At 42.1% G+C, this 13,594-nt stretch overlaps 1 protein-coding gene across 4 annotated transcripts in view; it reads right to left on the reverse strand.

The window, feature by feature from the left end:
* LOC124265796 (beta-1,3-galactosyl-O-glycosyl-glycoprotein beta-1,6-N-acetylglucosaminyltransferase-like) overlaps nt 1-13,594 on the reverse strand; it is an 85,465-nt gene that overhangs the window by 16,317 nt on the left and 55,554 nt on the right. For 2 of the 4 annotated variants that reach the window (XM_046700624.1, XM_046700627.1), the window contains exon 2: nt 5,970-6,931. In XM_046700624.1, coding sequence (XP_046556580.1) covers nt 5,970-6,895 — 926 coding nt within the window. In that variant the 5' untranslated portion in view covers nt 6,896-6,931. Of the gene's footprint in view, nt 1-5,969; nt 6,949-11,449; nt 12,013-13,594 lie in introns of those variants that run through there. The other 2 variants (XM_046700625.1, XM_046700626.1) reach the window with 2 other exon arrangements.

Here is a 13,594-nt window from a genome sequence, read left to right on the forward strand (position 1 = left end):
CACGTGTTGAGGGTTAATGTTTATGTAAGGTGATTGAGTACGAGGTTAAACCTGCATTCAATAGATTTTGCTGTTAAAACAAATATTTTTTAGTATGACTTGGATTGAAGTGCGTTTAAAAATTAAAATTCGCCAGTGCTAGTCTTTTTTGGAGAGTATATTTCATTGCTTTGAGCCCTATTGAAGTAACAAACTTAAAAGTCTGGGGAAAGGAAAAGAAATGTTATTTGTCAATTATACTGTTTGAGTCTCTGTGTCAAACCAAGACATGTTCCAATGTGACGACAAGGACGACGTGACACTCGCGTAGGAATATCAAATCGGTTCCAGGTAATGTTTACCGCCAGATCCCACCGTTTTCCAATAAAAACTTCAACCTTCAAGAAGGGTGTTTGAAACAAATCAGGAATCTGTATACAGTTTGATATGGTAGTACACCACGATGACGGATTCCAACATTCAGGAATCGATTCCAACATTCAGGAATCTGTATACAGTTTGATATGGTAGTACACCACGATGACGGATTCCAACATTCAGGAATCGATTCCAACATTCAGGAATCTGTATACAGTTTGATATGGTAGTACACCACGATGAAGGGTTCCAACATTCAGGAATCTGTATACAGTTTGATATGGTAGTACACCACGATGAAGGGTTCCAACATTCAGGAATCTGTATACAGTTTGATATGGTAGTACACCACGATGACGGATCCAACATTCAGGAATCTGTATACAGTTTGATATGGTAGTACACCACGATGAAGGGTTCCAACATTCAGGAATCTGTATACAGTTTGATATGGTAGTACACCACGATGACGGATCCAACATTCAGGAATCTGTATACAGTTTGATATGGTAGTACACCACGATGAAGGGTTCCAACATTCAGGAATCTGTATACAGTTTGATATGGTAGTACACCACGATGACGGATTCCAACATTCAGGAATCTGTATACAGTTTGATATGGTAGTACACCACGATGAAGGGTTCCAACATTCAGGAATCTGTATACAGTTTGATATGGTAGTACACCACGATGACGGATCCAACATTCAGGAATCTGTATACAGTTTGATATGGTAGTACACCACGATGACGGATCCAACATTCAGGAATCTGTATACAGTTTGATATGGTAGTACACCACGATGACGGATCCAACATTCAGGAATCTGTATACAGTTTGATATGGTAGTACACACGATGACGGATCAACATTCAGGAATCTGTATACAGTTTGATATGGTAGTACACCACGATGACGGATCCAACATTCAGGAATCTGTATACAGTTTGATATGGTAGTACACCACGATGACGGATTCCAACATTCAGGAATCTGTATACAGTTTGATATGGTAGTACACCACGATGACGGATTCCAACATTCAGGAATCTGTATACAGTTTGATATGGTAGTACACCACGATGACGGATTCCAACATTCAGGAATCTGTATACAGTTTGATATGGTAGTACACCACGAAGACGGATCCAACATTCAGAAATCTGTATACAGTTTGATATGGTAGTACACCACGATGAAGGGTTCCAACATTCAGGAATCTGTATACAGTTTGATATGGTAGTACACCACGATGAAGGGTTCCAACATTCAGGAATCTGTATACAGTTTGATATGGTAGTACACCACGATGAAGGGTTCCAACATTCAGGAATCTGTATACAGTTTGATATGGTAGTACACCACGATGAAGGGTTCCAACATTCAGGAATCTGTATACAGTTTGATATGGTAGTACACCACGATGAAGGGTTCCAACATTCAGGAATCTGTATACAGTTTGATATGGTAGTACACCACGATGAAGGGTTCCAACATTCAGGAATCTGTATACAGTTTGATATGGTAGTACACCACGATGACGGGTTCCAACATTCAGGAATTTGTATACAGTTTGATATGGTAGTACACCACGATGACGGATTCCAACATTCAGGAATCTGTATACAGTTTTATATGGTAGTACACCACGATGACGGATTCCAACATGCAGGAATCTGTATACAGTTTGATATGGTAGTACACAACGATGAAGGGTTCCAACATTCAGGAATCTGTATACAGTTTGATATGGTAGTACACCACGATGAAGGGTTCCAACATTCAGGAATCTGTATACAGTTTGATATGGTAGTACACCACGATGACGGATTCCAACATTCAGGAATCTGTATACAGTTTGATATGGTAGTACACCACGATGACGGATTCCAACATTCAGGAATCTGTATACAGTTTGATATGGTAGTACACCACGATGACGGATTCCAACATTCAGGAATCTGTATACAGTTTGATATGGTAGTACACCACGATGAAGGGTTCCAACATTCAGGAATCTGTATACAGTTTGATATGGTAGTACACCACGATGACGGATTCCAACATTCAGAAATCTGTATACAGTTTGATATGGTAGTACACCACGATGAAGGGTTCCAACATTCAGGAATCTGTATACAGTTTGATATGGTAGTACACCACGATGACGGATTCCAACATTCAGGAATCTGTATACAGTTTGATATGGTAGTACACCACGATGACGGATTCCAACATTCAGGAATCTGTATACAGTTTGATATGGTAGTACACCACGATGAAGGGTTCCAACATTCAGGAATCTGTATACAGTTTGATATGGTAGTACACCACGATGACGGATTCCAACATTCAGGAATCTGTATACAGTTTGATATGGTAGTACACCACGATGAAGGGTTCCAACATTCAGGAATCTGTATACAGTTTGATATGGTAGTACACCACGATGACGGGTTCCAACATTCAGGAATCTGTATACAGTTTGATATGGTAGTACACCACGATGAAGGGTTCCAACATTCAGGAATCTGTATACAGTTTGATATGGTAGTACACCACGATGACGGATTCCAACATTCAGGAATCTGTATACAGTTTGATATGGTAGTACACCACGATGAAGGGTTCCAACATTCAGGAATCTGTATACAGTTTGATATGGTAGTACACCACGATGACGGATTCCAACATTCAGGAATCTGTATACAGTTTGATATGGTAGTACACCACGATGAAGGGTTCCAACATTCAGGAATCTGTATACAGTTTGATATGGTAGTACACCACGATGACGGATTCCAACATTCAGGAATCTGTATACAGTTTGATATGGTAGTACACCACGATGAAGGGTTCCAACATTCAGGAATCTGTATACAGTTTGATATGGTAGTACACCACGATGACGGATTCCAACATTCAGGAATCTGTATACAGTTTGATATGGTAGTACACCACTATGACGGGTTCCAACATTCAGGAATCATTCAGGAATCTGTATACAGGTTTTGATACATGATATAGTACACCACGATGAAGGGTTCCAACATTCAGGAATCTGTATACAGTTTGATATGGTAGTACACCACGATGAAGGGTTCCAACATTCAGGAATCTGTATACAGTTTGATATGGTAGTACACCACGATGACGGATTCCAACATTCAGGAATCTGTATACAGTTTGATATGGTAGTACACCACGATGAAGGGTTCCAACATTCAGGAATCTGTATACAGTTTGATATGGTAGTACACCACGATGACGGATTCCAACATTCAGGAATCTGTATACAGTTTGATATGGTAGTACACCACGATGAAGGGTTCCAACATTCAGGAATCTGTATACAGTTTGATATGGTAGTACACCACGATGACGGATTCCAACATTCAGGAATCTGTATACAGTTTGATATGGTAGTACACCACGATGACGGATTCCAACATTCAGGAATCTGTATACAGTTTGATATGGTAGTACACCACGATGAAGGGTTCCAACATTCAGGAATCTGTATACAGTTTGATATGGTAGTACACCACGATGACGGGTTCCAACATTCAGGAATCTGTATACAGTTTGATATGGTAGTACACCACGATGAAGGGTTCCAACATTCAGGAATCTGTATACAGTTTGATATGGTAGTACACCACGATGACGGATTCCAACATTCATCAAGGAAACACCTGAAGGAGTTGTATTTGTTGAGTTCACACGACAGTCACGTGACTGAACATAGTTCCAGTACGCATCCCTCATCACTCGCGTCTGTCCGTAACCCTGTCCGGCATGCTCCGGCGGACATGCGTGGAAGAGTGTTTGATGAGATGGCCTGGAGGAATGAACAGTAGGTGCAAGTCATGTCTGTAGACGTGGCATCATGAGAGAGAGAGAGAGGGGGAAGTGTCGCTTGTAGTTCTTTAGTAGAACAAGAGACATTTATGGCTCAAAATGCTTTGCTTTCAAATTTGGGAAATTAAACAGAATAGTTTCCCTTAAATTCCCTTGATTTGCAGAAACACCTGACAGCTACAATATGTCGTTTAGTTGGGTGTAGGGGAAGTGTCGCTTGTTGTCACAGTTGACATTAATCTGCCACAGACTAGGATCACGACTCTCTCCTTGAATCACACATCATTATCTCACTGCGGTACATATGCACGTGTGACTGTGTGTGCGCGTGTGTGACGGTGCGTGTTCGAGTGTGACAATGCACGTGTGAGAGTGACAGAGCACGTGTGACTGAGCACGTGAAATCATGCATGCATGACTGAGAGCAGAAAAAACCCTCTTGTTAGCTGCCATTCAACAGGCTAATAAAGTGTCACATACATAGCGGTACAAAAAGGCCATGGTGGTACAAAAAACACTGAAAGGCAAGACAGGGGTGAAACCACATACACTATCTATGCAAATTGATTGAGAGAGAGAGAGAGAGAGAGAGAGATAGATGTGGTTCCGGGACTTTTAGAAACTACTGTTTACCCTTACATTCCTTTGATGGCTGGTAAAGTCGAGTCCGATTTATTTCAGCGAGATGACATCTGACCCTCGTACCCTTATGTACACTAATATGTACAGATATCTCTAGTTCACCGTATAATGAATGGTGGTGCGTTTGTTCTCTGGATGAAAAACGTGGCTGAACTGGATTGGATCCCTTTTATCTTTTATATCGTGTGTGAGGATAATGGTGCGTATCTTCATTCCCACTCATGCATGTATAGAAAGGACGTCATCACAGTGTGTCCATGTCACTCAGTTCAGAGATCAAGAGATCAAGTGATCAAATATTTATTGTTCAAACGTTCCATACAGAAACAGTGACAATATTCTATAAACTACATAAACAATATATGTGTGGTCATGCCAGGGTGCATGTCAAGAGTCACAGATCACTCCTGTCTAATGCCATGGTAACACAACGCTGGTTCCATAACGTAAATCAACGTGTTCCTGTCAAGTTAAACTTAGTGTATTAACCTTATTGTGTCTGTCGTGAACAGGGGCGGTGGCGTAGCCTAATAGTTAAAGCTTTCGCTCGTCACGCTGAAGACAGTAGTTTGATTTTCCACATGGGTACAATGTGTGAAGCCTATTTCTGGTGATCCACGCCGTGATATTGCTGGAATATTGCTAAAAGCGGCGTAAAACCTTACTCACTCACTGAACAAATCAGATAGATATGGCCACAGATGCTGCAGCATCTGTCTGCAGGTGCTTGATGAGGCCTATACTATAGTTGTTGCTAATGCTGCAGTGTACCAGATACTTAACGCCAGCCTTGAAAAACTCTGGACCTCACAATCCAGTGACTGACATCATGAGCATCGCAATTGCGTGTGTGCGTGATGTCTTTGAGGGTAGTATAGTATATTGGTGGTATAGGAATGAAAATGTGTGTATATCTGTGTGCACGCGTACGCATGGGTTGAGGTTAGGTTAGGTTTGTTCCAGAAGGTATTAGAAACATGATATTACCAAAACATGAAAACTCGACAAGGATTCCTGAAATAAATCACAATTATCTGAAAGACAGCATGTGCAACAATGCATTTACAACACGTTGTTGAGAATTGGAAGTAATGAAAACTACTGACCTTTGAACTGTTCCTTCAAGGTCATTGGCTCCATTGTACACCTTCAATATTTTGACCAGTTCAAAGTTGGTCTTCAGTGGGAATTCTTGTCCGGTTAAATTGATAAAATATTTCCATTTTTTATACTTCCATAGTTCTTCCATGCAAATTATTTCTGGTTCTAACACAGAATATGTTCCCCATTGAACATCCACAGATCGTGATGAGAAGAAAACATTATCAAAACACCCCACAATTCCACGCATGGCATCCTTGACCTTGGCCTCTGCTTTACTATCAACGTGGAGACAGTAGTAATTCTGGGGCCGGTAGACTGCGCGCAGGAGACGATCAACCTGCTCCACGTCCTTGAACATCAGCAAGGTGAAGGCCAACGGGAAGTGCTCTTCTTCTTCCGTAAGCGTTTTGGTAATGTATCCTCTTTTCCTTTTGAATGTATCACAGTTTTGCGTCAGTTCTATGTACAACTCAGCTGGTTTCTGCTGTCGAGTCTGTTTTGTCATTACAGCTTTAACCCTTTCAGTCTCAACAACATCGCCGTCAAATAAGGCACTGCAGCTCACAGACGTCACGTGAATCCGTGGACACATGTGTTCAAATTCTATTTGTTTAGCACGAATGTATCGAGATCGAATACCTTCTAGTACATCACTATCTAAACTGATAAAGGTCTCGTTATGCGAGGTCACTCTTCCGTCTTTCGACATATATGATCCGTAGAGATGCAGTGACTGATTGGAGAATGTGTACCCACTGGCAATGAACTGAAGTTTTTCAAAAGCCGACTTGGTCGGCACAAGGACTGTGAGGTCCAGCTTCGTGTAAACCACAACATAGTACAAGAGGCCGAACAGACTGATGAACAGGCACGGAACAACGTACTTGAAAACCGGACTGTTTTTCAAGATGGGAGATAGGGCGGCCATGTTGGATTACATCTCCAATAAAGCCGGTTACGGTGTCTGTAACACAGAAAGACCTGTTATTATTAATAGCGAGGTGTATAAAATGATCAGTTTGATTGGGAGATACAAAGAAGTTGTGGGTGAGGGGGAGGCAAAAATATCTTGCTTCATAAAACACTAATATGTCATAGAAAATATAATTAAATCAACAAAAAAAGTCAACTTGTCCCTTGGATCCTTCATGATTTTTAGGTGAGTTGTTGGATCTGCTTTTTCTTGTCATTGTCAAGATAACTAACTAACACTCAATTTTCAAACGAGGCCATTAAGAAGACAGTCTTGTCACATACAACAGACCGGAAGCTAATCCCTGTGTGTCGAGAACGCAATAGATATAATACAATAAAGTCCTGTAAGACGGATCCCAGTCTGTCTACGACCATACTATACACAGAAACAATACTGCCCCACGTGGTGAACAACCTCAGATGGACAGAGAAACGTTTCCCCGTCGGATCAGCTATGGGCAGCTTCCAATAACCATAACCAGCCACTCGACCTCTCAAACGACGGTCCCATGACTGGAGGTGTTGCCCTGCTTTTAATACATCGTAGAAGGTCCGAGACAGATAATCATTATGTCAGTCACTGGATTGTTTGGTTCAGGTTACTTACAGGTATAAAAATTTGCAAATTAAACTGAATTACCTTTAAAATTATTGACGAATTTGAATTGAAAAGGATACACTGTACACTATGTGGAGAGGATATAGATACACATCTACAGAAGAAAACCTTTCAGTGGAAGTAAATAAACAACTGTTCTTTACTTCAAGATGTCATGAATGTTTGTTTACGAAGAACGTGCCATATGAATCCTGTGTGTAAAACTGATGTGGTATAGTGACACGTGGAGAGGTCAGTCAACTGGGTCGTCCAGTGAAGTAACAGCACGTGTGTGGTACAAAACTTGTGGAACCACATGTTCTGAAAGAGTAAGATCTGACAGTGACTTATTGCCTAGTACGACCCGAGCAGTACAAAGAAAGGACTTACGGCCAGCACAGCAACACCCATAGCTGGGTGAGCCTCTACCATGTCAGGCAAAGGAATATTGTACAATTAAGCCTTACTCATAGTCACAGTGGAGGCTGCCATGTGTGTTTATGTGAGTACGGATCCTCAGCAGCATAGAACAAAGTCATGACAAACTGCAACTGAACAGAAGTCACTGAAAGCTGTCTCCAAGCAGGTTCTAAAAGGCAAATATAACTATACTTGTCCGGTGAAGATATCAGATTCATCATCATCATCATCATCATCATGTCTCATCACCACCACCATCACCAACCTACTGCGTCACCATCACCAACAACCTACTGCGTCACCATCACCAACAACCTACTGCGTCACCATCACCACCATGCTGTCCCAGGGAATAGTATTGTATTGCATTGTTCCAACTTTGAGATAAATCAGGTATTCCTCGTGGCGAGCGAACGCTTTAGTCACTGAACATCCTCGTCCGTCCCATAGGCACATTGACTAGCACGAGTCAACTCACTTATGTACCGAGTGACATTTCCAAAATGGCTGTCGTGGCGGCCATGTTTAAATGTTCCTCATTACTGTGATCATTTACTCTAAATGTCAGAGATGTCCAGAGATGACGAAAGTGCGGGATCATCAGTTTATGCGGTTATATAAAGGTCAGAGGTCAAAAGAGCAAAACTTCTATGTGCATCAACAACGCATTTTACAACACGCCGTATTAATCTTTACACTCATACACACAGTACCCAGTAGGGTACGCTGGAATAGGTGATGTCCAGCAAACTCTAGACACGACATTGCTGAAATTATGAACACAGAAATACTACATGATGAAAGAGTCCCAGCTTCTACAAGACCAGAGTGAAGTTGACACGTGTGAAGGTCAATACCGTACGTTGTAAAATCGAAATACTTTCAAACATACCACAGCTTATTTCCTTATCGTATTCCACAAAATTCACACTTGTTCATGGATAAAAGAATGTAAAGTGAGTCACAGAGATTGTGCGATATGGCTGTCGCCAAACCAAATTGGATTTGCATCCCAGGAGAGTGTTTTCCGAAGGTGATGTTGCAGGGTGATGTTGTTGAGCACGTGAAGGTGTACGATGAACGCAGTTCCAGGATGTAGAACCTGTAGTGGAGGTAACTCCAGTCTATTTTTGTAGTAACATTGATTATCATTAGAAACGCCGTTTCTATTCAAGAACATTGTACGATGCATTTTAGGGTAGAGTAGTTTAGTAAAATAAAATCTAGTGGAGAGTAACATATTCGCCATTGATCCACGGCTGTACTGAATGGTGAGCCCATGGAGGTATAGTAGTTCTATTCTTCGAAGAGACAAGTCTAGGTAAGCGGACAGCACAGTCTGTTGTTTATTAATTTCTTTAGAAATTATCATTTAACTATAAATTTTTACCTTAGAGACTTGTGCAAGTCTAGGTAATTACATACGAAGTAGTGTGGAAGATAGAGGAGAGCGCCTTTATCCATTCCAACACTGAGTAGGTCTAGATACTGGACGACGACTATAGAAACAAGTCCCACCCTTTAGGTAATGATTTAGTCATCGGGTCCCTACTCGTGTAGATCCGGGTTACAATTCATCTTCAGTAACCCATGCTTGTCGCAAGAGGCGACTAACGGGATCGGGTGGTCAGGCTCGCTGACTTGGTTGACACATGTCATCGGTTCCCCATTGCGCAGATCGATGCTCATGCTGTTGATCACTGGATTGTCTGGTCCAGACTTGTTTATTTACAGACCCCGCCATATAGCTGGAATATTGCTGAGTGCGGCGTAAAACTAAACTCACTCACTCACTCACTCATCGGGAACCTGTGACATCATCTGTCTCCGATTACAAACGCAGGTCATCTACAAAAGGAGACACGTGTTGACTTACCTGTGCCTAACAGTAATATTCTCAGGTGAGATAAATATATTTCAAGACAGGTGAGACGCTTGAGGACACTTTACTAATGTCAGCGTGGGAGTGACGATAGCATGTATCACTTTCGTTACATGATTAGATACAAACTCGACACGTCCTGGGTGTCAGTTCGAACATGACAGGTGGTCGGATTTCCTATTAACCTAATATGTGGGGCGATTTAAGGTGGGTACGGATGGGTGAGAGTGGATCGTTTTACGCCGCTTTTATCAATATTCCAGCAATATCACGGCAGGGGACACCAGAAATGGGCGTCACACATTGTACCCATTTTGGGATGACGAGCGAACGCTTTATCCACTAGGCTACCCCACCACCCCTGGACGGGTGGGTTTGGAGTGGGGTAGGCGGAGCGGGAGGAGTGGTCTCAGATGGGAGAGAAGAAAGTGGAGGGGTCTGGTGGGAGGCGGTGAGGACGGAAGTCACGTGTCGTCTGAGACGATGCAAGTCACTGTGCGAAGTTGCGTCCCTTGGGCAGTAAGAATAGTGGGTTCGAACCACGGTTGTCTCCGATGTTTGTTCATGGTTTGTCAGCTCCATACCAAAGCTCGCGAGTCTCAACAAAGTGGTAAACGTCGGCAACCAATGGCGTAGCTACCATAAGTTAAAAAAAACCCGGACTTGATTGTTGTTAAAAGGCAAGCTCGCAATACTATCTAAACATGAAGCTTTGTAACCTTTCGGGCTTACGAGACAATAAATGGCTTGCTACGCGCCTGGCAACCATCATCTACTAGTTGGCCTACTTCGGGTTTTCTCCCCACAGTGCACCAGCACATTGTGACATCAGTGGAATACTGGTAATAGTTGCGTTAAGCCCATCCCACTCTCCCGGACTAAAGAGGTTATATATTTACACAAACACACCCGTGATACAGTGGCAATACCGAGATGGTCACCAATCCGAGCTGACCTGCAGGATGGTGATTATCACTTAATACCACTGCCTAGTCATGACAGACAGTGTTAGGCGTTGTACCAGATACGGCATCACGAATTACCATGAAACTGTCAGATTACAGACAGTGTATAATCAGGAAGCCAATGAAATACGTTGGCCACATGTTTTATATGGTACTTAAAATAAATGATTATGATGATGATGGTGACGATGAGGGTAATACTAATGACAATAATAAAAATATAAATATATAAACGATGATGATGATATGATATCTTTAGTAATTTTCTTTTATAATGTATAGTATTATTTTGATAGCAAGTAACAGTGTAAATTTTGAAATAACCGTCAATTTCTAGTGAAAATCATCAATTTTATGGTCAACGATAAATATCACGATACAAAAAATAGTATCGACATAATTATCATCAAACAAAGTATCACAATTATCGATACTACGATATATCGCCACAGTTATAAAAGACATAATATTACACACATTTATATTTCGGGTGTAGAGAAAATTGCCGCTCACCATTGCAGAACTTATAATTAAGAAAAACAGTAAAATTTGTTAATTTGATCGCGTTTCATATTCCCATTGATACAGGCACGTGACTGGAATATTATATGAATAAAACCGAAACAAAACCAGAAAACTCACCCTTTAACGACGACCTTCCGCGTGAATTCAGGACACAGATATTTCTGTTTACAGGAAATTCATATGAAACATGTTATCTGATGAAATAAAGAAAGGTAGGTAGATCCGCTGTCACTCCCTCTCTCTAAGACAGAGAGCGGGACGCTAGTGTTGGAATCCAGGTCTTCTGGAGCAACTAATGATTCCACCCACAGCTGACGATATGACGACACACGAGCATGCGCTCCCGAGTGTACACCCAGTGATTGAGAAAACACGTGAACTTCCCCACAACAGTAGCAGAGCAGTGTGTTACCGTTTGGCAGTCCTCTCCGAACTCCAGAACTCCAAACACACGGCTTCTGCGACTACACCGATTTCAGAAACACAATCTTCCCATCGCCGATACGATTCCTTGATGCCATTTAATTCCGGTGTTTCCAAGCAACCAAAGGCCAAACTGGCCATCTGACCACTCGGTGAGGTCAGCATCCATTGCCGGGGGTCAAGGAACAAGGGCGTCTATCACCCTGATCACTGCTGGCCTCTCCGTGCACAGCGCCCACTCCGGGAACATGTGCGTCTTTGCCCCCTCCGCTGCCGCGAGCACTGCCAACAAAAGGCTACAGGCGCACCGCCTCTCGATAATCGAGGATGTCGGCTATCAAGACGTCATGTAACCAGACATTACCTACACCCCGACCAATCCACGGCATCACGAGGGCTCGATCAGGGCGGTGATGTGCGCTCTTCAGCCCTTACTCGGTATAATTACTATCCTGTGCGGGTCTAACGGTATGTGTCCATCAAGGAAAGACACGAGTAGCCAGCTGACAATATCAACAGATACGGCTGCTGGATGTCGGGATCCGAATCGTGTGGTGCTGTCATCTACTACAACCCGGTATTGATTCACGTACAAGCGTACTGACAACAGCATCGAGGCCACAAATCCAACAGATTTTTAATGTAAGGCAAGAAACTGATAAAGGGAACGCCGACCCTTCAAACCTATCCCTGTCCTACATAGCTTACTTACAGATGGAATGAAATAAAGTGAAGAGGATTCCACTCGGAACTTTTTTCTTTGTGACAATCTTATAGTTTGATTACTGGCGTATCCGGTGCAGCCGGAAGACAGCGGCGGGTGGGTAGAGTCAGCGGAGTGTTCATACCTTTCGTCGAAATTTGTTGTGTCAAGAAATGTCTTACTAATATTACAAAAGTAAATATTAATGCTTATATCTTCCGTTTTAGAATATTCCCGTGTGTGTGTGTGAGAGAGAGAGAGAGAGAGAGAGAGAGAGAGAGAGAGAGAGAGAGAGAGAGAGAGAGAGAGAGAGAGGAGAGAGAGAGAGAGAGAGACTGTGGATGTGTAAGGGTAATTATATTATCTGGGTCTGGTTAGAAGTGTATTCACATTAGCTGAGCGAATGCTGTCTTATCACGTGATCTAGTCCTAATTCTTATTAGAATTGTGTTTGGTGTATTTATTGCCTCGTTTTGGCTTCCCCTTACATTTGGCGGTGATGGGGTAGCCCAGTCAATGTAGTGTTGGCTCGTCACGCTGCAGGTTCTAGTTCTACTCCCCGCTTGGTTACACCTACAATATGTGAAGCCAGATTTAAAGAAATAGCGCAACTATCGATTAAAACAGCCGAAGACTTTGTTAATTTCACATGTACTGCTACTTTAAGATCGATATTTTCAAAGTATGTAGTTCGTTCCCAAGGAATTAAATTGATATTTTCATTTCGTTACAAACAAACACTATGGACTATTTGCATTGTTTTCAGTCGCGCCATTACTGTACTCAACACAATCGATAACGATGAGGCGTGTTTTCTTATTACTTGCTGGCTGTAACGATCAGAAAAGAGGAAAAACAATCATTTCATTTTTAACATGTATTATTCCCGCCTAGTCCGACTTATATACACTTAGTGTTAGTGTCCGGTTGGCGCTGAAGGCAAGATAAGTAGCCAGGGCAACTACTGTTAATATTTTCACCTGTTCTCCAAGAAATATTTGGGCTTGATCTCACAGTCCTATTCAGTTTTATAGCATTCTTGTCACAAATGTGAAATAAAACCAGCAGACAATCCAGCATATTCAATTACCGCTGATATTATTCTTCACCAAACACATAGGTAAATGAGTGAGTGA

Source organism: Haliotis rubra, unplaced genomic scaffold, assembly GCF_003918875.1.
Source record: "Haliotis rubra isolate DU_JTF1 unplaced genomic scaffold, ASM391887v1 Scf996, whole genome shotgun sequence".
In the NCBI taxonomy this organism is placed as follows: domain Eukaryota; kingdom Metazoa; phylum Mollusca; class Gastropoda; order Lepetellida; family Haliotidae; genus Haliotis; species Haliotis rubra.